The 26518-nt window shown below is 41.0% G+C and overlaps 1 protein-coding gene across 1 annotated transcript in view; it reads left to right on the top strand.

Moving 5' to 3' along the window:
- IQCH (IQ motif containing H) overlaps positions 1-26518 on the top strand; it is a 75408-nt gene that overhangs the window by 10106 nt on the left and 38784 nt on the right. The window contains exons 6-14 of the mRNA XM_054387739.1: positions 5194-5269; positions 6604-6732; positions 7876-8090; positions 10457-11008; positions 11661-11727; positions 15600-15683; positions 17953-18128; positions 21971-22243; positions 25573-25761. Of these exons, the coding sequence (XP_054243714.1) occupies positions 5194-5269; positions 6604-6732; positions 7876-8090; positions 10457-11008; positions 11661-11727; positions 15600-15683; positions 17953-18128; positions 21971-22243; positions 25573-25761 (1761 nt within the window). The remainder of the gene's footprint in view (positions 1-5193; positions 5270-6603; positions 6733-7875; positions 8091-10456; positions 11009-11660; positions 11728-15599; positions 15684-17952; positions 18129-21970; positions 22244-25572; positions 25762-26518) is intronic.

Genomic DNA, 26518 nt, shown 5'->3' with positions numbered 1-26518 from the left:
ATTTGTTTTAAGTTTTTATCCAGTTCTTGTCATCTGGAATTGGAGATTGACTGTCATTTCACTAGGCAGGGGTGCAGCTGAAGCTGCTGAAGCTGTTTCTCTACATATCAACATTCCTTGACAAAACTCAGTGCCTGATTGGGATGCTATGGGCTGCTGGTTTACATCTGTCTCCGGACAAGAATGGAGGCCCACCCCTGAATTCCAATAAGTTGGTCCTGCATATTCTGCCTTGTGTAAGCTGGCCCTTTGCCCACAAGTAAAATGTATTGTAGAGCAAGCCAGCAATTATCTCTCTTACTTCCTTCTGTGATGCTTCTGTTGCCTTTTACAAAAAGCAGATGTGGGATTCACCAAAGTTCTCCATCTATTCTCTTTTGCACCTGTTAGGGCAGAATTTTCATAGTTAAATTTCTGAGAAAGCTATTGGAGGCCATAAAAGGAGCAAGGCTTGATTTCTCCAGGTTTATGGAAAATTTGCAATTCAGAGCCATCTCTGGTTACTTTAAGAGCTTAGAGTAGGTAAGAATAATACAGAAGACCTGTTGTTAAAGATGCTTAGATGCTCCCTAGCAAAGGTTTAATGTTAGGTTTTCTAATTAAACGAGACTTTATTTTCTACAAATAAACAAAATCTGAGGGAAATAATATCTATGGATAATTTAGTATTTTACCTCCAAGGGAAATTGTATCAATTGATAGGTAGACAAAATGCTGGACTATGTAAATTGGAATGAGAAGGATAAATTTCCATTTCCTGTACAATTTTCTTGCTCAGAAATCTTCTTGAATACAAAGATGACCATCTATATAAATTGTTATATATTAAATCTCTTACAGAGACTGTTTAAACTATAAGGCTATGAAACTATAAAATGAATTCCCAGAATCCCGGCATGGTGGGGGTTGGAAGGTACTTCTGGAGATCATCCAGTCCAATCCCTCTGATAAAGCAGGGGCCCCCACAGCAGGTTGCCCAGGATCACAATGTCCATGTGGGTTTGGAATCTCTCCAGAGAAGGAGACTCCACAACCTCTCTGGGCAGTCTGTTCCAATGAAATCCTGCAGTAATTCTCATCAAGAACAAAAACCAAAGCCTTGGTCTGTTGTGAGTGGTAGACTCGAGATTGGGCCTGATGTCTACAGGGATCCTTTCTAACCACTGTTTCTGTTAAGTATATGATTCTGTGGTTGAGAGGAAAGAGTGGAAATAGCTTACCACCTCTGCCCAAACTCCATTTGCGTTTCTTTTACAATCTGAGCTCTGTATTTAAAACTTAGATACCTCCTTCTGTGTGAACAGCAGGATCTGTGGATTTGAAACATCGGGGAAGAGACCCATTGAACCCTCTCAGTATCCTTCCATACTGACAGAAATTCTTTCTGAACTACTTATCAAAGCAGCTTTGCATCTTTCTTGTAGTAAGTTTATCTAAACTATACTTTCTTACCTTGCTTGTATAATGTATATTTATAAAATGCCACGATCAAGTAGCTTCAAAAGCCTTGCTAAAGTGAAGTAGTACTTACTCTTTCTCCTCTATTCACATGCTCCAGCACCTCAATATCATTGGAGAGGGAGGCCCAAAATTGAGCCCAGGATTTGAGGTATAAACTCACCAGTGCTGAGTACAAGGGGACAATCAGTTCTGTAGTGCTGCTGGCCTCATTATTGCTGATCTAAGCCAGGATGCTGCTGGCCTTCTTGGCCACCTGGGAACTTGCTGGGTCATCTTCAGCTGACTGTTGACCAACACCCCCAGGTCCTTTTCCACTGGGCATTTTCCAGCCACTCTTCTCCAAACCTAGAGTTTTTATGGGGCTGTGGTGATCCAAGCATAGGACCAAGCACTTGCCCTTGTGGACCTCAATGATAGTTCTCTTTGTTAAACCTTTTCTACCATGACTATCAAGTTCTATGGTTTTCTAACACTTACCAAGTCTGGTCATGTCTTCCCAGGTGATAAACTGTGGGTTTGGTACATGATAGTATTCATCTTTTCTCTGTATTTAATACTAGTCTCTCTTCTTTTACTGCAAGAAAAACATATTTATAACATATTTAAACCAAGAAGTCGTTCTAGTTAAATATTGCTGTCTAGGTAAAAAGAAACAAATAGAGAACTAATCACAAAATCCCTGTGGTGTTCCAACAAGTGTCCTATTTAAAATGAAGCAAAAAGAAAAATCAAGTGCGGAGAGGTTTATCCACAGGAGAAAAACACTTTAGAAAGGGTAATAGAATTGTTTTTTCTCATGTCCCAGGTTAATTATACTCAGAAGTGCTTGAAATGAAAAAATACTTTTTCAGCACACTCCAAGCATATTTTAAGGCAAGTAAGACTTAGTCTGCACTGCAAATGAAGTGCTCCCTTCCAGCCCCATAAAACTGTACTTTAAAAGTACCTGTGATGAAGCAGGCTGTGTGCTGACTTCTGCAGAGCACATTTGCTGAATCACAATCCTCATAAACTTCACCAGAATGCATTATTCATGCAGGAAAAAAGTTTGAGGTTCCAATCACCTTGTTGCAGTGACAGGTCCTCCAGAGAGGAAGCAGGTGAGGTGCCTACAGGTTAGTGTTGCAAAGGGTGTGATCCATTGCTTCCATGGTGTTTTGAGTCTGTCTGCACCATAAACATGAAAATACTTGTTAGGAGATACTGCTTCTGGAGTGTGTGCTGTTCAGAACCCCAGCATGGTGGAGTTGGAAGGGACCTCTGGAGATCACCCACTCCAACCCCCCTGCTCAAGCAGGGCACCCATAGCAGCTTGCCCAGGATCACAATGGCCAGGGGGGTTTTGGAATCTCTCCAAAGAAAGAGACTCCACAACCTTGCTGGGCAGCCTGCTCCAGAGCTCCAGCACCCTTACACCAAAGAACTTTCTCCTCATATTTAGGTGGAAATAAAATTCCCTGAGTTTTGTTTGTGCCATAAAAGCTGTAGGTGTGAGTAACTGCACTGACAGATGGAAGGCAACTGAAAACCTTTTAAAAAGATGCAATCTTTTAAATACCTTTTTTAATTAAACCACTGAGTAAAAGTAATAAAATGATATAATGATGCTAAAAATATTTTTCTTGCAATACTCATAATTTTTAAGGTCTTACTGTAATTAGTTAGTTTAATTTTACTGAAAAAAAAAAAGAAAATGTTTTGTCAAATTTTGCTTTGATATCTCACTGAAGTCTCCAAGAGAGCAGCTTATACCATAAATCAAGTGCTGAAAGACCATGGAAGAAGTAGAATTTGGGTGGGATTTTTGTAGCTAGCTCTTTTGGGTCAGCTCCGTAGTCCCACTGTGTTGCCTGTGCTATAATGAAGTGAATCATAATGACACTGCAGTGTAAAAAAGCTTAAATCACATTACAGTTGCATCTGTCCTTACTTTAACATGGTACCTGCTGTGGACTTCCTAGAAATTAAAGGGTACAGCAAAGAAGAATGAAGTATCTATGTCCAATTAGAAGAAATACGAACAACAAACCCCTTCTAGGCTGCTTTTGAACTCACACCCCAGCTGAATTGTTTTCCTCTGTAGCTCATTACATCTCTATGAACCCAAATGAAATACTTATGCTTCATAGTGCTGTTTACAGTAACAAAACTCCTGGGATTTAAACTGGGATAAAACTGACCAAGAGTAAAATCAGCTCTACAGCAATAGCCTGGAAAAGGAACCATTGTTTAATTAAATTCCTTTCTTTTTATATATTTTTGTTGTGTCCTTAAACTGCTGGGGCCAAGAATGAGTAGAAAAGTGGTTTATTATTACCTGTTCTCAGTATCCAGCCACTCTCCATGCCAGCTGCTATAAAGTTAATCTTTATTATAGGCTTGTTGCTATTTTCTTGGAATACAAGGACATAGAGTTTCATACATCTTAAGCCCTTAAAGCATAATGCTTGATAATGGCCATAACTAAAATGAGTGCCTGTGACTTCTCTGAAAGATTCTTCATTATGATAAAGTGGACATTGTTTCTCTCTCCCTAATGCCTCTTGTGGACAGTGTTGTTATACAAATTAGGAGGAAAATTTGTAATAGTTGGTTTTGATATCTCTCATTTCCCTACTAGGAGCAGAAGCAGTTCTTTAGAATTGCCTTTCTCTTTCTGTGAATTGATGATTGATGTTATTCACTACAAGAAAGCTGGTGAGGGAATTTTTAGGGTGTCACGTAGCGATAAGACTAGGGGGAATAGATCCAAGCTAGAGGAGGGGAATTTAGATTAGCCATTAGGAAGAAGTTCTTCACCATAAGGGTGGTGAGATACTGAAACAGGTTGCCCAGGGAGGTGGTGGAAACCCCATCCCTGGATGTTTTTAAGGCCAGGCTGGATATGGCTCTGGGCAACCTGATCTAGTGGAGGGTGTCCCTGCCCATGGCAGGGGGGTTGGAACTGGATGATCCTTGGGGTCCCTTCCAACCCTGACAATTCTGTGATTCTGTGAATTATGGTCCCTTCCAACCCAAACCAGTCTATGATTCTATGAATATACCTCTTGCCCTGTAGAAACCTCTGTATGTGCAGTAAGTAGTAACAGACACCTGACAGCACTGTCCCAAAGTGATGTCTGCCACTCCTTGGATTCCTGGCTCTTAGAAAACCAGCAGGTTCCATTTTTCTCATAGCACAGGGTAAATGGGGAAGTAAGGAAGCTTTAACCCCCCCATTAGCCTAGGCTGTGTCATTGAGGAACCCTGAAACTTCCAAAATCTCTGATATCATTCCCTGATTGGTGAGTAGTTTCACATTTTTTTTAGTTCCTTTGGTATTCTTTTCAGTGGGAATTCATTTACATATTTGAAAGTACTTCCTCTTCTTTCTGGTCCTTTGCCTGTATATGCATTTGATATATTTAAAGACTGTTCTGTCAAAAACTACTATTTTTACACTATAATTGAGTAAACTTCTTGTGATTCTGTTATTAACTAGCACGCTAGCTTTTGCAAAGCAGAAGTCAAAAGACATCAATTTAATTAACTTTATTTTAAATTACTAAAGTAATGACAGTAGCCAATACCATAGCATGTTCATAAGTTGTAAAAGCAGTGCTTATACTGGCACATTATTAAATCTTAATGAAACTCTTCACAGCAGCAAGTATATTTATTATTGCAGGAATAGAAAAGGATCTTTCCAAATCCCAGATTTCTTTGTTAATAGAAGATTCTGTCTCTTCCTAGATTAACCTGTCTGATTGGCCTACCTCTCAATACATGGATTCTGCCTTACCCCTGTTAGAAGAAGATACAACAAAAGGTGAGTCACAGAAAGCCACCCTGGGTACTGTTGCCACCAGATGTATCCTACTTAGGCAGTGTAATTTGCTGTTTGCAGCAGATATCTGCTAATCACGTTTTCTGGCACCTCAAAACTTGTAAGCACTGAATATTGCAAAGGGTGGAGATCAACTCCAGACTACTTAACTCTCTGTGGCAGTTAACTTAGGACATGGTGAATGTTATGTGGCCTTCACTACAAGAAAGACATTGTGAATTTGTTACAGATGGGAGAGTGGAAAACAAATGCTGCTGTTTGATTACCTGTGTTTGGTTTTGGGGCCCTCACTCCCAAAAGGACATTCAAGTGCTGGAGCAGGCCCAGAGAGGGCAATAAAGCTGGTGAAGTGTCTGAAGAACAGGTCTTGTGAGGAGTGGCTGAGGGAATGGGGGTTTTTCATTCTATAGAAAAGAAGGCTGAAGAGAGACCTTTTGGTTCTCTACAACTCCCTGAAAGGAGTGAGGTGGAGGTTGACCTCTTCTCCCTGATAACAAATGATAGTACAGGAGGAAAGAGCCTCAAGTTGCCCCAAGGGAGGTCTAGGTTGGATATTAGAAGAAATTTCTTTATTGAAAGGGTTCTCTAACCCTGGAACAGGCTCCTCAGGGAAGCGGTTGAATTACCATCCCTGGAGGTGTTTAAAAGCCTCAGAGATGTGGTGCTGAGAAACGTGGTTTAGCACCAGCTTTGGCAGAGTTAGAGAATGGTTGGACTTAATGATCATAAAGGTCTTTTCCAACTAAAATGATTCTATGATTCAGTGTTGAGAATCATCCTCCCTGAGTCAGTTATCTTGTAATTCAGAGTTCAGTTCCTCCTTGAAAGGAGAATTGCATGTGGTGGAGGGGTTTTGTGTAAGTAAATAACATAGTCAAACTAAACAGCCATGATTAATGTCTGGTTATTAATCATGCAATCATTCAATCCTAACTAGACCTGCACTTGGACTATTTTAGCAATCAGTCCATATTCATGGCTACATTGTGTTTTACAAGAATTGTGTCTCATCCATTCTGCATATTAAACTGCCACTGTACAACCATAATTCCTTCTGAGAATCAGCACCAGTACAATATCTTTCATGTATTTATCAATTTTTATAGGCAAAGCTCACCTTTCTTGAAGGTGAAATATTGAAAGACACAAATCTTTCATTAAAAGAAAGCTGCTGCTTTTTCAGTTTTAATTTGAAACTGGAAGAACTTGGGTTCTGCCTTTGTTTAACCCTTTCTTTACTGCTACTGATTATTTTCTTTCATAGCTGGAATATAATATATATATATGAATTGTTCAGTAATGTCATCTTTCTGCAGGTATTCTGAGCCTGACAGAACAAAGACTTATCACTTCAGTAGCAAAGAAAACTCTCCAGATACCTCCTATTTTATCCAGAGCAAGACCTTTCCATGAATTTCACAGACAGCTCAAGAAATCAACTCTAGGTGAGTACAGAGGGTTGGTAACAACCATCAGTTGCATCTGCAACTTCACTTTCAGGCCCCTTTTTATCTCACAAGAAAAGTGCTGCCTAAAGAGCACTCACTCAAATTCTTAGAAGTACTAAATGCACAAAAATCACAGAATGGTAGGGGTTGGAGGGGACCTCAGGAACACCCCCTTGTCTGGGTGCCCTCTCAGGGCCAACCACACAGGAGCACATTCAGGATGATTTGGAAGTCTCCAGAGAAGGAGACTCCACTACCTCTTTGGGCAACCTGTTCCAGTGCTTTGCCACCCTCACAGCAAAGAATTTTCACCTTCTGTTCAGTTGGAACTTCCTGTGTTCCAGTTTGTCTCTCTGCCCCTTGTCCTGTCATTGGGCACCAGTGAAAAGAGGCTGGTGCTATTATCTGGCACCCACCCTTAAGGTATTTATAACCATTGATCATATATTCTCTCAACCTTCTCTTCTCCAGGCTAAACAGCCTCAGGTCTCTCAACCTTTCTTCATAAGAGATGTTCTATTCCCTTAATCATCCTTACAGCCCTCTGTTGGACTCTCTCTAGTAGTTCTGTTTCTGTTGAACTGAGGAGCACAGAACTGGACCCAGTACTCCAGTTGAGGCCTCACTAGGGCAGAGTAGAGGGGCAGGAGGACCTCCCTTAACCTGCTGGTCCCACTTTTCTTAATGCACCCCAGGATACCATTGACCCTCTTGGCCAAAAGGGGATGTTGTTCTCTCACAGTCAACTTAGGGTCCGCCAAGACTCTATGGTTCTTCTCCACAGAGCTGCTTTCCAGCAGGTCAACCCCTAACCTGTACTGGTGCAAGATGTAGATGTGCATCCTGTGTCTTACAACTGAACAGGTATCTGGTTTCTTAATCCCTGTGAGGATTTGGGTCCTGTTAATTTCTGAAATCCTGGTTGGTTCCTACTTGCATGTGTCAGATTCAAAGCCCCTAAAACATGGAGTCATAGCCCCTGAATCTGAAGATCTGACCATTAGTGTTGGTGTAAAGCTTGTATTACTGTAAGTCATGATTTACAACAGCTGATCAAGCATCTCTTTTGCAGTGATTCATCAGTTTGATCTCCTTGTGCTTCTAACAATGAAACCTATGATCAATCTTTTTTTGGTACAGGAGAAGTTAGTAGTAGGGTGGACGCTGAGGATACAGCCACCATCATGTTCCCAAACTCAAAGGAAGCAATTTATGGCACTTACTTCTCAAGTAAAGGTAATGTTGCACCACTCTCACCCAGCAGCTCCATGGCCTCAGCAAAGAAATCAAAGCCAGTGAGGACATACCCAGCTCAGCACTTGGAATCTGAGCTGCAGGTTCCTGCTCAGCCACAGGTATTTAGTGAAGCAAATGAAAGGTTTACTCATGGGTTTAATATTGTCTTCACCAGAGATGGTTTAGGAAGGGACTGTAAATCGCTGAATTGGTGCAGGAGGGATTGAACCAAATCAGGAAATAGTAAATATTGAAGTAAAATAAGAAATATGTCATAGATTGCCAGCTTATTTCTCAAGTCTTCCACATAAATTTTGTGGTGTGTTTTTGTTTGTTTTGGTATTTTTCATTCCCCAGAATCTTAGAAAATAAGTCTACAAAGGATGTTAAGAGGTTATCCAGACCTCCAGGCAGAATTACCTCTACCTGTAATGTTGCAGACAGATGTTTTTCTAACCTGTTCTGAAAACTTTTGGAGACAAGAACTCCACAGTCTCCCTGGGCCATCTGTTCCAGTGCTTAACTAACTATCTTTACTGTTAGGAAAGAGTTTTTTAGTGTCTCATCTAAATCTGCTTCACTGCAGTTAAGCAAATGTAGTGTTTCCATTTATATTTACAGAAGACTATATAGGAGAGTTTGACCTTGACTGCCTGATGCTTGCTGATCTTGATCCTCATGCAAGAGGGACACTTTTTTTGTTCTTTTTATGGCTAATTATTGTGCTCCATAGCAAACTGTCTGGAGTTTTGCTTCATCTTGCCAGACTTTTTGAGTTTTGTGCCATTGAGGAGGTGTGAAAATCAAAGATAAAACAACCTTGAGAAATGGAGAATAATGAGTTGTTATAGAATCACAGAATGGTTTGGGTTGGAAAGCATCATAAAGATCATCTTGTCCAACCTTGCTGCAGTCAGCAGGGACATCTTCAACTAGAAAGGGTTGCTCAGAGCCCCAAATAACCTGACTTGGAATGGTTCTAGGGATGGGGCATCTCCCACCTCCCTGATCATCCTGAGACAGGGTCTCACAACCCTTGGTGTTAAAAAATGTCATCCTTTTATCTAGTCTGAATCTTCCTCTTTTATTTTAAAGCATCAGAGAGGGGCAATATCCCTTCCCTCCACCTGCTGCCCACACTTCTAAGTGTCAGCCCAGGATATCGTTGTTTTTGGACTGTGATGGCACATTCCTGGGTCACATCCAGGTTTTCACCCAATACCCTCAAGTCCTCTGTGGGGCTGCACTCAATCCCTTCACCCCCCAGCCTGTATTGATTATTAACGTAAACAAAAATAATTACCTAAAAATATTTTGAAAATGGTGTGTTTAATTTGAACATATCAGAGCTCATGAGATGCTTGCTGAAATTGCCTGTAAATACAGAGCTCTGTTAAGAGGCAAGGCCATTTCTGTTCCAAATTTTACCCCATTTGCATGTATATGTGAGGGTGTTACCTGTTCTTCTGGGGTAAGTGGAGGTGGTCTCAGTGGAAGAATGCAATTGCAGTGACTTTCTGATTGTAGTCCCATGAATCACTGTAAAGCTTAATCATCCTATTTGGTAAATGCAGCCTCTGTGCAATTAATGTATTCTGTTAAAATCTTCATAAGCTTGCATGACCACTGAGGTCTTTGTGTGGCAGTGGAGTTTACTGTAAAATTGGGCTAGACTTTGTGGTTGTGATGTATAAATGAGTGTGTTTCAGGTGCCTGAATCATAGAATTGTTTTGGTTGGAGAACACCTCCTAAGATCATTGCATCCAACCATCAACCTAACACCACCATGTCCACACATTTCTGGAACACCTTCAGGGGTGGTGACTTCACCACCTCCCTGGGCAGCCTGTTCCAATGCCTGACCAATCTTGCAGGAAAGAAATTTTTCCTAATATCCAACCTAAACCTCCCCTGGTACAATTTCAGTCTGTTTCCTCTCCATCTATATCACCTGATACTAGGAAGAAGAGACTGACCTCCTCCTGGCTCCAACCTCCTTTTAGGGCATGTAGAGAGCCAGGTCTCCCTCCAGTTTCCTGTTCTCTAGACTAAATGACCCCAGTTCCCTCAGCTGCTCACCAGACCCAGCTTTGTTGCCCTTCTCTGGACATGCTCCAGCAATTCAATGTCCTCCTTGGAGCGAGAGCCCCAAAACTGAACCCAGGATTAGTGATGCAGCCTCACCAGTGCCAAGCTCAGGGGTACAATCACTTCCCTACTCCTCCTGGTCACGCTACTGATACAGGCCAGGATGCTGTTGCCATCTTGGCCACCTGAGCACACTGATGGCTCACATTCAGACGGCTGTCAACCAACACCTCCAGGTCCTTTTTTGCCAGGCAACTTTCCAGCCACTCTGCCCCAAGCCTGTAGTGTTGCATCCTCACAATCAAGTTGTAAATAGGAATTCAGTAGTGTCTCTTTGCCACTTATTTGTGATCAATGGCAATTACCCTTAATCTGTGGCTAATTCTCTTCCTGCAGCTTCTTCAAATGTCTCCATGCCAGTCCTTACAAGATTCATGCTTTGATGACCACATTGCTGTTTACCATGGCACAATAGACCAGAGAGCTCCTGGCTTTCTGGCCTTCAAGCAACAATGTTGTTCATCATGGGGGAGCATTCTCTCTTTTTTGGAACATACAGAAAAGCTCCTCAAGGACTATGCTGTACCCTTGGCTACAATAAACTGTAAGAAGTTGGCGGAAGTTGCGTCAGGCTTTGGGTTTAATGAGAATCCCACCAAAAGTGACATTCTGTCAGTGATAAAGAATCAACCAAGTGTGGAAAAGATCTTAAATCGACCTGGCCAGAGATACAAAGGCCAAGGGGGTATCAAAATGGCTGCGACCAAGATCCAAGCAGCATGGCGATGTCACCAGGCCAGAAGAGCCTCCGTCCGTTGCAGGCGGCAGCAGTGGGCATCAGGTGTGATTGCTGCTTCTTGGCTCTTGCATCATCACATGGCACATGTGAAAAAGAGCCTGAAGGAATCACGTCAGAGACACCTGGAGAATTTTTACATCAGGGCCAAGGTGTGCAGTGCTACCAGCTGTTATGCCAGCACTTCTTCTCTAAACATCTCTTGCTTCAGTGATTGCAATAAGCTGTTTCCATTTACCCCCCCCCCGCCCTTAACCATACACTTGTCCGAGCATCATATTTCATCCTTCATCAGCCATTCAGCCTTTGTGGCTGCAAAATCTGTTGTGGTGTTTCCACTGAAAAATGTCCCTTTTGCTTTGACTTCAGTGGTTCTGTCAGAAAATCAATGTTTTAACTGCATTACCTCAGCTCTTTAGATATACCTTGTGGCACTTAATTTGCTGCAAAAAAAAAAAAAAATCCCTCTCTTGTCTACATTCCTGTCACCACTTTGTCAGAAAGTATTTAAGTTTGCAGACAGCCTCTTAATTAGTGCTCACAATTTCATTTATGTTTGCTTTCCTTTTTTTTTTTTCATTCATATTCTGTTAATTAAGTGAGCAGCCTCCAATCTTCCCCTGCCAGTAGCTTCATGTAGCCACCTAATTAAATTAATTGGGGAAGATGTTTTAAGTATGTAATTAAATCAATTAATATAATTTATGCCTGGCTTAACTGTACAGTGGAAAAAACAGCTGAAGTTTGACTAGATGAATCCACTACAGCTTCCTGTCACTGATCAATGCTCTTCTTGATTTTTAGCATCTGGCAGCCAACTGGAATCGCATCAGGACCTCCAGGAGGACTATTATCCATATCCCATCATTAGGTATAACACTTTTGCCTGCAAATCTATCAGCAACCTCTATTACCCACCACATTATGACTCCTTGATTGAGTTCAAGGAAGGCCCCTTGTTTTATTCAAATTGGTCTCGGCAGGAAAATGTTCTCGACATGATGAGAGTAATAACACAGGGCCTTCGCTCGAAACGGCGTTTAATTTGGGGATTAAGCAAATAAAGTCATTACGTGGGGGCCTCTATTCAGTGGAGAGGTGATTTGCTGTAATTTGCTTTCATCTGTATGAAATGAACTAAAAAGTTGCCTTTTTTTTTTTCTGTTGTATGGTTTGTTTTTTTTTTTTACACACACCCCCCCACCACTCTTGAAATAACAGATTACGTTTTCAGTCTTCTTTAATGCTAGGCGAAGGCGGGCGTGCGTTGTTGCTGTTACAGCAATAAGGCCAGGATATTGCTTGTACACTGTTTTTAATCAAATGTGCAGTCAAAATGATAAGCTACATTCTCTGAAATTATTTAGTTCTAATTACGAGCAGATGGGATGCTTTATTTGCACCTAGGGCGCCTGAGCAAAAGGAAATGCTGTGTGAACAAGAATAATTAAGAAGTTGAATAGTGTTTTTTTGCGCTTAAATAATCTGCAGTTTCATGTTAATTAGCACTAATGTAATTATTTAATTACATTTATGAATTGGGGGAGCCTAAAAGCCGCTTTCTGCAGCGCAGCGGCGCAAAGTGTAGGTGTTCAGAAATCACAGGATGGGATTTCTTGGGGATTTCTAAGATGCACTGATAATCTCTTAGTACATGAAATCCTGTCACAACGCTTGTAACGTGATTTATAATTTGTACTCACGCAGCAAATTAATTGACCTGAGAGATTCAGGATTTCCTAAAGTGAATTGGTTAAGACCTGAATTAATGAAGACTGTAAATAAGTTCTAAGCTTTCAGTTTTGGTGCCCAGATAGCCTTTTATTTGATGGTTCTGCTGACTGCGTTTAACATAAATATACATCTGATGAACAACTGCTTTTAATTACACCTCTGCCTTAAAGTCTCCAGTGAATATGGTAGGTGAAATCATCTGACTGAATCCTATTTTTAGGCAAGATGGTTTTAAAATCGTTTCTGCATTTCAGTGTTCTAAACTGGGTAAAAATGGGAAGGCAGACATTTAATTAAGAAAAAAAAATTCAATACAATTATTAATGAGGGGTGTGAATGAAAAACTCAGCAGAATTGTAGCACAACAGATGCTTTCAAAATTGTATTAAAAAATACTATAATCAGAATAGACTCGCAAAAATATTAATCATTATGTCTCTGTTCCTCTGGATTAGTGACATGCAGTGCAATTTATAGAAGTTTGAAAATTATTTCAACCTCTTAAGTAAACTCTCATACTCTAGGGAAATCCCACTTCATTGAGCACTTCACCTGGAGCCCAGGATCTGATTCTCTAACACTTTATACAACCTTCTGCTGTAAATACAGGAATTTGTGTATCTGTGCAGAGGAGGCTGTAGTAGTCAAGTGGAAATTTTCTCTTAATGAGGAAGAAAGTAAGGAGTAGAGATAATTTGAGGGCAGATGTTTTCTTAGAAAACTAGGAAAGCTATTGAAGTAAGGCATGGGGGAAAAAAATTAAGCCTTCCAAGACAGGGGTTTGAAAATGCTGTTTGAAAAAGTTATTCGTAATTTTAATTATGATAAGTACTTTAATCATGATAAGCAGTTAGCTTGTTCAAGTGTGATGTAAATACATGGCCTTTTTTCTTCTGAAATGCTAAAGTGAAACTGTTTTTTGAGAACCATCAGCATAAAATGACTAACAAATCAGCCAAATTCAGGTTGAGATAAATTTCAAACAGCTTATATTTAACATTTGAAGAGATAAAAACAATCTGGAAACTGAAAACCTTTAAAAACCTCATGAAGTTCAACAAGGCCAAGTGCAAGTTTCTACACCTGTGTCAGGGCAATCCCAAGCACAAATACAGGCTGGGTGAGGAGTGGCTTTGAGAGCAGTCTTGAGGAGGACTTGGGGGTGTCAGTTGATGGAAAAACTCAACATGAGCCAGCAATGATCACTTGCAGCCCAGAAGGCAGCTGTGTGCTGGGGTGCATCAAAAGAAGTGTGGCCAGCAGGACCAGAGAGCTGATTCTCCCCCTCTGCTCTTGTGAGACCCCACCTGGAGCACAGCACCCAGTTCTGGAAGGTACCTGAGGGTGCCATAGTTCAGTACAGCTATAACTTGTGCCACCATTTCTGGTTTGTTATGTACAACTGGTTTATGTATCACCAACATTTTGCTCCACAGCCTTTGGTCTCAAATGTGTGAAACATTTCAGAGACATTTGCATTTGCCAGAAACCAAGCTCCTGTTTAGGTTCAAAGAGCCACTGCTCTAGTTGATCAATACCAGCAATCATAGAACTGCTGAGGTTGGAAGAAACCTTTGAAATTTTCAAATCCAACCACTGACCTAGCGCTCAGAATCCCACCACTGCTGCTAAACCACTAAACCATGTACCTCAGCACCTCGTCCATGTGGCTTTCAAACATCTCCAGAGATGGTGACTCCACCACCTCCCTGGACAGCCTGTTCCAGTGCCTGAAAACCCTTTCTGTGAAGAAGTTTTCCCTAATCTCCAACCTAATCTGGATAAATTAAACTCCAAATGATATCTGGAAGTAGTGATGTTGACAAGCTGGGGGTGGCAGAGCACTCCTCTGTAGCTGTGTTCATTTGCACAAGGTAGTTGGCAGTGTTGAAGCCCCTGCATTGTCAGATGACTGGGTGTGGAAGTAGAGAGCATTTAGAACATCCTGGGTGTGAGCAGTAATGGCGTTCAGAATTGTTGTGCTAACTGCAATCTGTAAGTTTTACAAGAAATTACTAAAATTGAAGCTGATGATGTGAAATTTCTCTGTATTTTATTGTGTTCTGCTCTCCTATGTGCAGTGTCATTGCTACAGCACTCAAGAATATCGATTAGTTACCTTGTAACTTGCATTATTCCAAAATGAAAGTACTGAAATACTGAGCAGGTTTTAGTCAAACTAAGTTGGTCCTAAATTTCAGGTGATTGGTCATATATAGATACATAGAAATGTTGTAAGGATTTTGTGACTGGATCAGGCGTGATTTTTATGCCAAACACTAAATATTAAGCTTAACTTCTTTATTGATTCAATCCCAGCTATTGCATCTAGCAACCCCCATCATGTGGCTATGTGAGTTTGTGTATACCCACTGATCTGTTTAGAATTAGCTGAATTTAAAAATTGTAGGATTAAAAATTCTGTCTTCAGTGGCCATGTCATTTACTGCAGCCTTTTTGAATGTTTGAGTGTGCAATCAGTTGGAGGTCTGACCTTCAAAGAGATAATCCAAACTCAAGACAGGCTGCCACTTACTCATCCTCAGCAGCAAAGTGATCAGGTATCACTGAGACATCTTAATGAAGTGGGTTTGTTGCCTTTTATCTGTATGAAGGACAAAATGTAGCAGGATTTGTGCTAAGGAATGGTGGTTTTGTAGTTGGTGGTTTGTCTGTTTGTGGATTTTTTTATGCTTAAAAAAGTTTCAGCAACATAGAAGATTCCAAATCCTCAGTCTACATGTTGAAATTATGAGGCTCTCTAGGTCTGTAACATTCAAGTCTGTATTTAAAACCTCATGACATAAAAACCTGATGTTACATCAGTTCACTAATCACAAATTAGCAATAATTCACTAAATTCATAAAGATGATACAATTAGTTCTATACTATGTTTGGGGTTTGAAATATTTTTCTTACAACTTCTGTAAATCGAAGAGTCTGATTTCATTCAAATATGCACCAAGGGTTTTCTGAATACAGTTTGGGGGGAATTTCTTCTTTTCCAGGATATTCCCAGTGTGTCCGTGAGCATATTCCTGATCTTCCTCTCCAGCAGAACACGCAGATGGGAAGGCTCTGTGACATACTGGGTATGTTATGAGCTGTTGGCTGCCTGTTTCGAGTTGTGAGTGAGAGAAAGTGGCCAATGAGGATTTTTATTTTTGTATTAATGCTAAATACAGACAACAGAAAAGCTCAGAACTCATTTTTTTACTAGGGCATTTGCTGCTGTCCACATTATTGGTAAGTAAAACATGCTGATGCTTTCTGCCCTTGTGGTAAGGTAAACCAGCCTCATCCTGTGGCATGCTGAGCACCACAAACGATCAGAAGTGTTTAGTGTTCTACAAAATTAGGTAGCTAATTCTGCTGGTGCTCGTTCAGCCTCACAGGGAGAGAAAGATGTGCTAGCAAAAAGCAAGCCCTTATTTAAACCACTCATTTCTAAATTAGCAAATGAGGCAAAAGGCATACATGTAAAAGTTTTTCCTGGCATCATAGTCCTCTTCTAAGCAAAGCAGGGAAGAATATTACTTGTGAGTGACCCACCTCATTGGCTGCCTGGAATGACATACTTTACATGATTCATGTATATTTCAGCATCATTATTATTTTATAAATGCCATCTAGTAATTTTGTAACAAAAATATATTAGATCCAGAAATTTACAGTTGCCTAAACTAATAATGTAATTGCTTTAATATATAATCTAGGCACTAATACTGTTTTTCCACACTACAGTTTTGGGCTTGGTGGTTGGTTGGTTTGTTTTCTTTCTTTTTTCCCCACTCCCCCAATCTTTAAAATGATAATTAGAAACTTAAAGGGACAAAGTCAACACATGAAAATTGATTCTACTGTAAACCAGACCATGAGTATGATAGTGCAGGGGGGTTGGAATTAGATGATCTTTAAGGTCCTTTCTAACCCAAATCATTCTGTGATTCTATGATGATGATTAACTAAATTGTTAACTAGATGAGATGCTTTATCAGTGCCTGGCAGAAGAGCATAGGTATTTACCATACTGGCTTTATTATGACCTCCCATGAGTTAATCTGTCTCTAGAGCCCTGGAGTGTCCACAGGAGACTTGTATATCTCTCTCTAGGGCAGTGCTAAGAGGAGTGAAATGTGCTGCAGCATTTTGTCCAACAAATTCTCTTGAGCTTGTCAAGTTTTGACAGTGCAGTCCACTCAGCACTACAGCCAACACTACCAAGTAGGCTTTTTGTACCCAAGCTGCTACATTGTCAGGCTCACTTTGCAAATCTGAGTAAATGCCTTAAAAGCCCTGGAGTAGGGGCTAAGACTTCTAGGGAACTGCTCTTTTAATTATCTTTAAAAGTTACATGATAATGAACTATGTTATATAAAGACTATGTCAGGGCTTCAAATACAGTTGTTTTCCTGCAGCAACGTGGCAAAACAAAGTGAAAGAAAGGGAAATCTTATTTCTTGATAATGTCAGGCTCAGGATTTTCTTAGTCCAATGTTTGTTTTGCTCCTAATTTATTCACATGTGATAGCGGTTGTCCCTGGCACTTTCCAGGCTCTCATCCCAGTGCCCAGTCAAGACAATAAAAGACTTCCTACTGATTTCAGTAGGAGCTGCATCAAAATCTAGGACTGTTTTTGGCAGTGTATTCTGTTGATGTTGCAAGGCCCATTAATTCATTAGCTCATCTATTAACATTAATATTTGAGAAGAGTAGTTAAAATTTTCCCAAACAGCGTGTATTAAAGACTTTTGCTTTCTCACCTCTAAGTGTTTGTGTCTGTCAGCCCAAGTTGTTTGACATGCAGAAAAGCAGCTTTTCACACCGTGGTATTTAACTCGCTAATCTGCACAGTCACACTCTCGGCAACGGTTATTAATGGTGTCCTGTCGTGAGCTTTTGTGTGGACAGGAGAAGAACAGGAACAGGCCATGCAAAATCCAGGCAGCATATGAAATTGCAATTTCATCAGCTTTCTAAACTGAAGAGCTGGCTTTTATAATTTGCTGAAGTTAATGGGTTATATTTTTAAAGCAGTGAATTCCCACTGATGTTAATGCGAGTCATGCATGTAAATCCCCCCTCGCAACACTCGCAAAATCCTGCCCCCAATGTGTTCTGCAGATTGAATTACAACAACTAGCTATTTCTTTGGATTGCTGACCTGTCTTCAGAGAAATGCTGAAGCACAGCAAAAAGCAGTTAGAGCACTCAGATTTGGGAATTGCGGAGCTCAGTTTTGTTAGCAGCACTCTTTTAGGGAAGCCGTTCGTTAGCAGACAATCAGGGATTACCAGATTGCTGTTTTGAATGGACTCTACCTTGCTGCCAGTAATGAACGTTGTGCCCCTTTGTTTTAGATGCCAACGTGGACGTCATCTACATCTGCCCCCTTCATCTGAGTGAGGAGTTACTGCGGTATTACAATAAACTCTTGGGTCTGCAGGCAGCTGTTAGATCTGGAAACCCTGAGGACATGGGTGACCTGCAGGACAGGTTCAAAATTCTCACCCCTGAAGCTATAAACAGCTTCCCTGTGAGTTTGTCTTCTAATTACTACAGCTTGAGGGATGCAGTAAAATTAAATTGGAATTTTTATAACTTGTAACGCTCTGGTACACATCAGTGAAATATTATTGCAAGTTTAAGGGCTTTACTGATTAGACTACTAGTTAAAGCAGTGGAAATAAATATCCTGGTTTAGCTTTATAGACTTAGTTGAGATAGTCCTATATTGGCTATTTGTGGACCACTTGTCCTTTCTTACTATATGCTGGGGACTGGGAACTTGATAGATTTATATCTCTAAGGAAATCATGGCAATAAACCATTCTTATTACTCAAACTTTATCTCTGGCTAGCCCAGCATTTGATCATTCATGTGTTTGTGGTGTTTCTTACCATTAAATGCAATGCAGAACTTCTTGAAGAATAGAACTTACAACTACTTGGATAACAAAGAAATATTAGTGCCAAACTTGTTGAGTCAGTTTTAGATCCATGTGGTAAAACAGAATCTTAAAAATGCACTTTAATGTACTCCTCAAGCAGTGCTTCTGAAAATACTGAAAGCTCAGTAGCGAGAACAATTTTAGTGGAATTTAGCAGCATTTATTGGGATTTTAGCAGAAGTGGAGAAGAATTTTTGATTGTTAATATTGTCAACATTACCTTAGCTGAGATCTGATTTTTACAAAGCTTTGTGGTACGTTTATTATCTCTAGGCCCTATTCTTGAAGCCCTGCCCCTGTTTTCAATACGTATTAATAGTACTTTTTTTTTGTTGAACAAGTATTTGTTGTGCCATATGCTGACTGAAACTGAAGAAGGTAGAGAGGCTTTTTATAGATCATAAATGTGTTGGTTTTCAAGTGTAGCTCTATAGCAGCATGGCAATCAGCAAAACACTTGTGTGTATATGTGTGAATTAACAGTTGGGGTGAGCTTAAAGGTCTTTTCCAACCTAAATGAGTCTATGGCTTTATTTTGTGAATCCTTTTCTGTTGAAAAATAATCTGAAAACACCTCTGTGAGCAGAGCTCTTTGCTGTGTAGGGAAGGACTCTGAGTCAGAGCTGTCCAATAGTTTTGCCATAGTTAAAAAGAATTCTCTTCTGTTTTCTCTGAATTGGAGAAAAAGCATCAAGATGATACTTGTAGTTTTGAGAGCTGGCTTTCATTTAGTGTTGCCCTTTTATTTGAATGCTGGAAAGCTACAGAAATCACAGCTGACTGTGCTGGACCTTCACCGTGTTGGTAAATCCTTGATAAATATCAGTGATATTTTTTTTTTTTTTTTTGGTTCTTTAAAAATCGTGCTTTGACAATTGTAGCTGTTTTGTCTCTGGATCTTGGGTTATTTTTCCAGTACTGAGTACCACATAGTGTAAGCTTTAAGAAGCCTTCTACATAAAACATGCTCCAAATATCTAAACCACATCATATTATTGACAAAAAATGTGCTGCTAAACATAGTTGGGCTCTCCTGGAATGGAAAATGGCTTTCAGGGATGATTTTGGTCATGCTGGTTTGACTGAAATAGTTTTAATGTAAAATCAGGTTGTTCCTTTTAAGCATCTCTCTAAGTCAGGTTGTTTGGGGCTCTGAGCAACCTGCTCTAATTGAAGATGTCCCTGCTCACTGCAGTGGACTAGATGACCTTGAAAGGTCCCTTCCAAACCATTCTGTGGTTCTTCTGGGTTATTTTAATACAAAGCTTTTGTTGCACTTAATTTATTCCTACTATATGAAAGTGTGGCTTAAAGGCCACCTTAGCAGGCAATTTTACAAGTTCAAATCAGCCTTGCCAGGTTTTCTACCTACTTTGGTGGAACTGGATGGAAGGAAAATCTGTGGGAAAGACACCCAAGCACAGGTAGCCCTGTGCTCCTTGGCATCTGCAGAGGGGAGGCAGACAGAAAGGAGTGTCCATATACCATTGTCCTTAGGAGTTTTCTACTCAAATGAGCTCTTGTGATTCCGTGTGTCCAGGTGCCATGTGAGACATGTCCAATAAAGGGTTACACCCTGATTCTCTTTAGAAGGCAGCTTTGCTCATCATGATGAGGCTCATGCCAGCATCAGTTTGTCTGTGAAGTTTAAAGAGAAAGATTAAAACCAGCAGGCTTGAGAACCAAGAACTAGCCATTGGGTTAATTTCCTAACTACCACTCGGTGCAGTCGTGCTGGAATTCTGAGGATTCCTCAGTTCTGCATTTACCTGCTTTCACACATCCCACTGTACATCATGGCAGCTATACCACTCTCAAAGCACGAATGAACTAGATTTTACAGCCTGTTTGCTGCATTCCTTAATTAACTGTAAAATCCATTATTGAGAGACACAAAGCAAATCTCCTCCCTACATCACCACTCCTGGCCCCAGGGAGCAAGTGACCGGGGCTGGAAATTGATCCTGTTCTTTACACGGCAGAACTCGACCAGGAGACCAACAGAACTGGTCATCTCCCTGCCAGCTCAAGAGAAAGGAAACAACTGAATCAGAACATTAAGAGTCTGTTTTAAACTGATGGAAGAAAAAAGACTCCAGGAAACTTTGTTATTCTTTTTGCTCTTTTGTGACTCCCTTTTTTTTCTACTAGAACTTTGAAGAGTATCTCAGTTCTGTGACTTAAATCCTCAGTGTTCTTGCAGTATATCTGACTCCACAGAGACTTGGACACCTTCAGGAGCTGCATGTTTGATACGAGAAAGCACTGAGGAATCGACAAAATAAGATTCCTTTTGTTCTCTTCAAGGGGCTCCCCCATCTCTTTTCCTACTATCATGGAATCAAGATTTATACTTTCGTCCCCATGAAGGAGCATTCAGGACTTTGAAGGAAAAAAATTAGTTCTTTCATCCTGGAAATCTCTAGCAAATCCAATTTTTATGCTATCCTGAAAGGAATGTGTCTCTGACTAGAGCCTAAATTAGATGAAACCTCAAGGTGAAGATTTTTTTTTTTCTTGTTGTGGTTATGACTTCTCTATGGCAATCTATAGCAGTGGATGTCTTGTCTTATTTCTGCATGATGTTCAACCCTACCTGTCTCAACCTCTACCTGTACTTTTGGAAAGATAACTAGCTTATCTGCTGGCTGTCCATAGGATATGTTGACAAAAATATTTTTGAGGTTCCATCTGCCGCAACTAATACTCTTAGCTTAGTTTTAGAGGTTATAGCATCTACCATGAACAGCTTGTTCAGCAACAGATCTTCTTTCAAAGAAATGAAAAATTCCTTTCCCAAAGTTGAAACCTTTGTATTTTAAGCAACAACAAAAATGCCACCCTCTCCCTGAGTACTCAGCAGCTGCATTTACAGTAGCCATCAGAACTAGTGTGTAATGGAAATGTATATCCCCAGTAATTTAATGTGATCAGTGAAAGCTTTTGTAAATCAAAGTGTTTTATTCTCAGAATCCCTTTGAAATACTGTAGAACTGTATGGTGAAATACATTCCCTGCTAAAGGCAGGGCCAGGGGTAGGTGGGAGGGTGGTGGTTCATTTTTGTATTGATTTTTAGGAGCTTTAGAGTTAAACCATGCCAGAAGTGTTGCTGAGATGAATCACTATTATCCAAAGGCCACCAGCCTCTCTGCCGACTGACAGAAGGATAATTCCGCATGGATCAAATAAATACAGATGTGTAGTAATTAGTTCTATTCCCAGTGAGGCCATTTCCACCACACTAAAGATGTGCACGATTATGGAGCCTCACCCCAACAGCTTTTATCAATTTAAACTGCTAAGCTACAGGATAGGTCATAACCCAGCCTGCTATTAATAATGTATTTATTGTCTGCAACATTATAAATTAGGTTCATGGAAGAGAAAAGAACACCTTTTAACAAGAATAATGTTATCTTTATACAGCAGCATCACATGTGCCTAGCCACTCAGCTGAAGTACAGTCCCAAGACAATCAAAAGGATAAAAATTCTTACCCAGAGCAGAGATGCCTACATTATTGGAGGGGTTCCCCACCAAGATGATTTAGCAGTGGCTGACATGCTCAATGTGCCTATATTAGGCTCGGTGCCAGAAGTGGCTCAGCTCTATAGGACCAAGTCTGGAAGCAAAAGAATTTTTGCCAGGGCTTGTGTGCCAACCCCTCCTGGAGAATCTGACATCTACAGCCATGACCAGGTAAGTGGGATGGGATCTGGGACATGGGACATGTGAATGTGCAGGTGCCCGCTTTCAGGTGAGAGGGTGCAAACTTCGTACCATTCCATCACCTCTGTTGATTAAACTGGGTTTGATAAAATAATGCATGAGGTTAGGTTCTTTTTTGATTCTGACTGATTAAATGCAATTTGTGTTCCAGTCAGAAAGTAACACAATTAATTGTTCTGGTCTTCCTGTGGTCGTTCTCCAGATTGTATAAGGGAGCATAAGAAACAATTTGGAACATGAGGAAGAACTTCTTGTGAAGGTGCCAGAGCCCTGAAGCAGGCTGCCTAGAGAGGCTGTGGAGCCTCTTTCTCTGGAGAGATTCCAAACCCCCCTGGCCATTGTGATCCTAGGCAAGCTGCTGTGGGTGCCCCTGCTTTAGCAGGAGGTCAGACTGGATGATCTCCAGAGGTCCATTCTAACCCCCACTGTGCTGGGATTCTGGGATTTCTGTTTGGTCCACTTATTTGACTCTGTGTTGCTGCTCCATGGATGAAGTAATTACTTCAGTGAATTAATAGAAGTTCTACTAGTGACTGAAAAGAGGACAGGGATTAGTAGGAAACAATATTAACTTGGTCCTCACTTAAGCAGTCAGCCCATTCAAATTGAGGTTCACTTAGCATATCTGTAGCTGGAAGTTTACTTTCTATCCAGCTTAACATCGCTAAATTCACCTCTCTTGTTGGCACAACCAGTATGAAAAGAACAAAACATTAATTACCAAACTAAAATTGCAAGTTTTCCATATCATGTTTGGTTTGCAGCTGTTTATTTTGCATTCAGTGCCTCAGGATTGCATTTTATAAGCTGATTTTGCAATTTGCAATGGTATGTCTAAGTGTGATCTGTACTAAGTTTCACATGGCCAGCAGGAAGAGAGAGGTGATTGTCCCCTTGTATTCCACACTGGTGACACCACACCTCAAACTTGTCTAATTTTGCCAAAGATAGAGGCACAAATACACTGTGAGTTTGTTACAGATTGGAGAGTGGAAAATAAATGCTCTTATTCGGGTTCAGTTTTGAGGCCCTCGCCTCAATGACACTGAGGTGCTGGATTATCTCTAGAGAAGGGCAATGAAGTGGTGAAGGGTCTGAAGCACAAGTCTTGAGGAGCAGCTGAGGGAACTGGGGTTGTTCGGCCTGGAGAAAAGGAGGCTGCAGGCAGACCTTCTGGCTCTCTACAACTCCCTGTAATGAGACTGAGGGTCAGTCTCTTCTCCCAAGAGTTAAGACAAGAGAAAGTGGCCTTAAGTTGCACCAGGGTAAGTTTAGGTTGGACATGAACAATTTTTTTCCCCCAAAGGCTGGTTAAGCCCTGTAACAAGCTACCCTGGGCAGCAGTGGAGTCACTCTCCTTGGAGGCATTTAAAAGCCCTGTAGATGTAATCCTGAGGGACATGGTTGAGCAATCTGGTCTAGTGGAGCTTGTCCCTGCCCATGGCAGGTGGGGGTTGGAACTAGATGATCTTTAAGGTCCATTCCAACCCAAACCATCCTGTGAATTCTATGGTTTAGCAGCAAGCTTAGTAGTGTTGAGTGAATGGTTGGACTCTAAGGTCTTAAAGGATTTTTCCAGCCTAAATGATTCTATACAGGAAAATACCAGTGGTGGGGCTTGTAGGTATCCTAATTCTTCAAGAGGCTTTTCACATTGCTTTGCTTTTTATTAATCACCTTTAACACTGCAAACAATCCAAGCTGCACAAATACATTGCAACTTCTCTAGCAGATGAACTAACTATATGATCAATGATCTGAAAAACAGCTCTTTGATTTATTGTTAAATAATTTACATGCATCTAATAGTGTTGATTCATACCACAGTGTTATGGAAGTTCTAGCTCTGTTGTTTGCTGGTATGAAATATTGACATTTGAGGTTAAATAATCAAAGCAAGGTGCCACTATGTTAAAGCACAATTCAATTTTCACTTAAAGATAGCACATAATTCTTTATGATTGGTACAGTCCTTACAGTATTATTGATCCTTTGCATTACTGTAGGGGAGCCATCAAGAAAAAACCTAACACATTTATGGTGTTCTCCAAAGCCACAAATAATAGCATCTGGAACACACATGTAATTGTATTTTAGGACAACATTAAAATAAATAAACAAAAGTCTCCAGAATGCCTGTGTGTAAATGCAGGAGGCTGTAACCACTGCAGCCAGACCTGAGAACACTTTTACCACGTTCAAAGGCATTTGCAGTTTTTAAGAAGCTAATTGAATCCTACAGCAGCTGGGCAAAAGGCATTTTAAAGCCGGTTTAAATCCATGTACAAACACAATAAATAATTAGTGTTTTTGTACAGCCTGCCTGGTAACTCCTTGGTACATTGAGAACCATGTCATGTACTCTCCAGTAGGAGAATTTCACAGATGTTTGGCTGCTGTTAGAATCTGGCACAACTCTTCCTCAGATTTTTTCCAAATAGTGCAGCAGCCCATCCCCTCTTATTCCCTGTCACAGACATTGATCGATCTGTACTGATTATCCAAAACTTGAGATCCTAATCAGACAAAAAGCCTGGAAAAGCAAATTCCTCTCTTGGAACACAACTCCGTTCACCACCAAAGGTGCTCAATTGCAATTTGGAGTCTGCCCACCAGGACTCAAAGATGGGATATATTCTTCATCAAAAGATGTCCAAATACCTCTAACAACACAAGCATGTCTAAGAAACAGAAACCATAGTTAGAAATTTTCCCTCCCTACAAGAAAGATGTTGAGGTCCTGGACTGGGTCCAGAGAAGGGCTACAAAGCTGGTGAAGGGTCTAGGGCACAAGTCTTGTAAGGAGCTGCTGAGGGAACTGGGGAGAAAAGGAGGCGGAGGGGAGACTTTCTGTCTCTCTACAACTCCTTGAAAGGCAGTTGGAGCCAGGTGGGGGTCAATCTCCTCTCTGAAGGAACAAGTGATAGGATGAGAGGAGAAATGGCCTCAAGTTGCCCCAGGGGAGGTCTAGGTTGGCTATTAGAAGAAATTTCTTTACTGAAAGGGTTCTCAAACCCTGGAACAGGCTCCCCAGGGAAGTGGTTGAATCCTCATCTCTGGAGGTGTTTCAAAGCTGCAGAGAGGTGCTGAGGGCTGGTTTAGCACCAGCGTTGGTAGAGTTAGAGAATGATTGGACTCGATGATCTTCAAGGTTTTTTCCAACCAAAATGATTCTGTGATTCTGTGAAAATAAAGTTCATGTCCAAATATTTGAGAACTGGTAGTCTAAAGGATTAATTACTAAAGGAGTAATTTAATACTGTTGTAATGCAAAATATCTTTGTGTTGTTGCTCCACAGCTGATCAGTGTCCTCAGCCAACTCATCATTGACAATATGGAAGTGTGGTGTTGGTTGTTTAAAGTGAATGATGAAGCTGGAGGAAATGGCACTGCTTACTGTGATATCTCACATCTGCAATGCTACCACTGGGCTCAAGAGGAACGTCAGAGATACAGCCCTGAGATCTGGAGCAAGAAGTGGGCCCATGTAAGTAACAGGGGAGCAGGCAGTGTCTTGTTTGTTGTCGTGGCTTCTCATAGTCCACTGCACTTCGTCCTCACAGAGAGCAGCTCTGGGGAAAAGGCCCTGCAGGTCCTTGTGGACAACAGGATGACCATGAGCTAGCAATGCGCTCTTGTGGCCAACAAGGCCAATGGTTTCCAGGGGTGCATGAGGAAGAGTGTGGCAAGCAGGTTGAAGGAGGTTCTCCTCCTCCTCTATTCTGCCCTGGTGAGACCATGTCTGAAATACTGTTGCCAATTCTGGGCCTCCTGGTTCAGGAAGGCCAGGGACTTGCTGGAGAGGGTACAGAAAAGGGCTGCAAAGGTAATTAGGGAATGAGAACATCTCTCTTACGATGAGAAAAGATTGAGAGAATTGGGCCTTTTTAGTCTGGAGAATCATTGAATGGCTTAGGCTGGAAGAGACCTTAGAGATCATCTAATCCAACCTCCCTGCCATGGGGGATGCCTGAAGACTGAGGGTGAATCTCATCAATGCTTACAAATACTTAAAAGGTGAGGATTGGGAGGAAGGGACCAGGATTTTTTCAGCAGCACACAGTGACAGGACAAGAGGTAATGGGCACAAACTTGAACATCAGAAATTCCATCTAAACACAAGGAACTTTAGCAATTTAAGGGTGAGAGAGCACTGGAACAGGCTGCCCAGAGAGGTGGTGGAGTCTCCATCTCTGGAGACATCAGAACCTGCCTGGATGTGTTCCTGTATGATCTTCTCCAGG

The sequence above is a fragment of the Indicator indicator genome, chromosome 16, assembly GCF_027791375.1.
Source record: "Indicator indicator isolate 239-I01 chromosome 16, UM_Iind_1.1, whole genome shotgun sequence".
Taxonomy (NCBI): domain Eukaryota; kingdom Metazoa; phylum Chordata; class Aves; order Piciformes; family Indicatoridae; genus Indicator; species Indicator indicator.
Note: the sequence above shows the minus strand (reverse complement) of the source record. Positions and strands in the feature narration are given on the sequence as shown.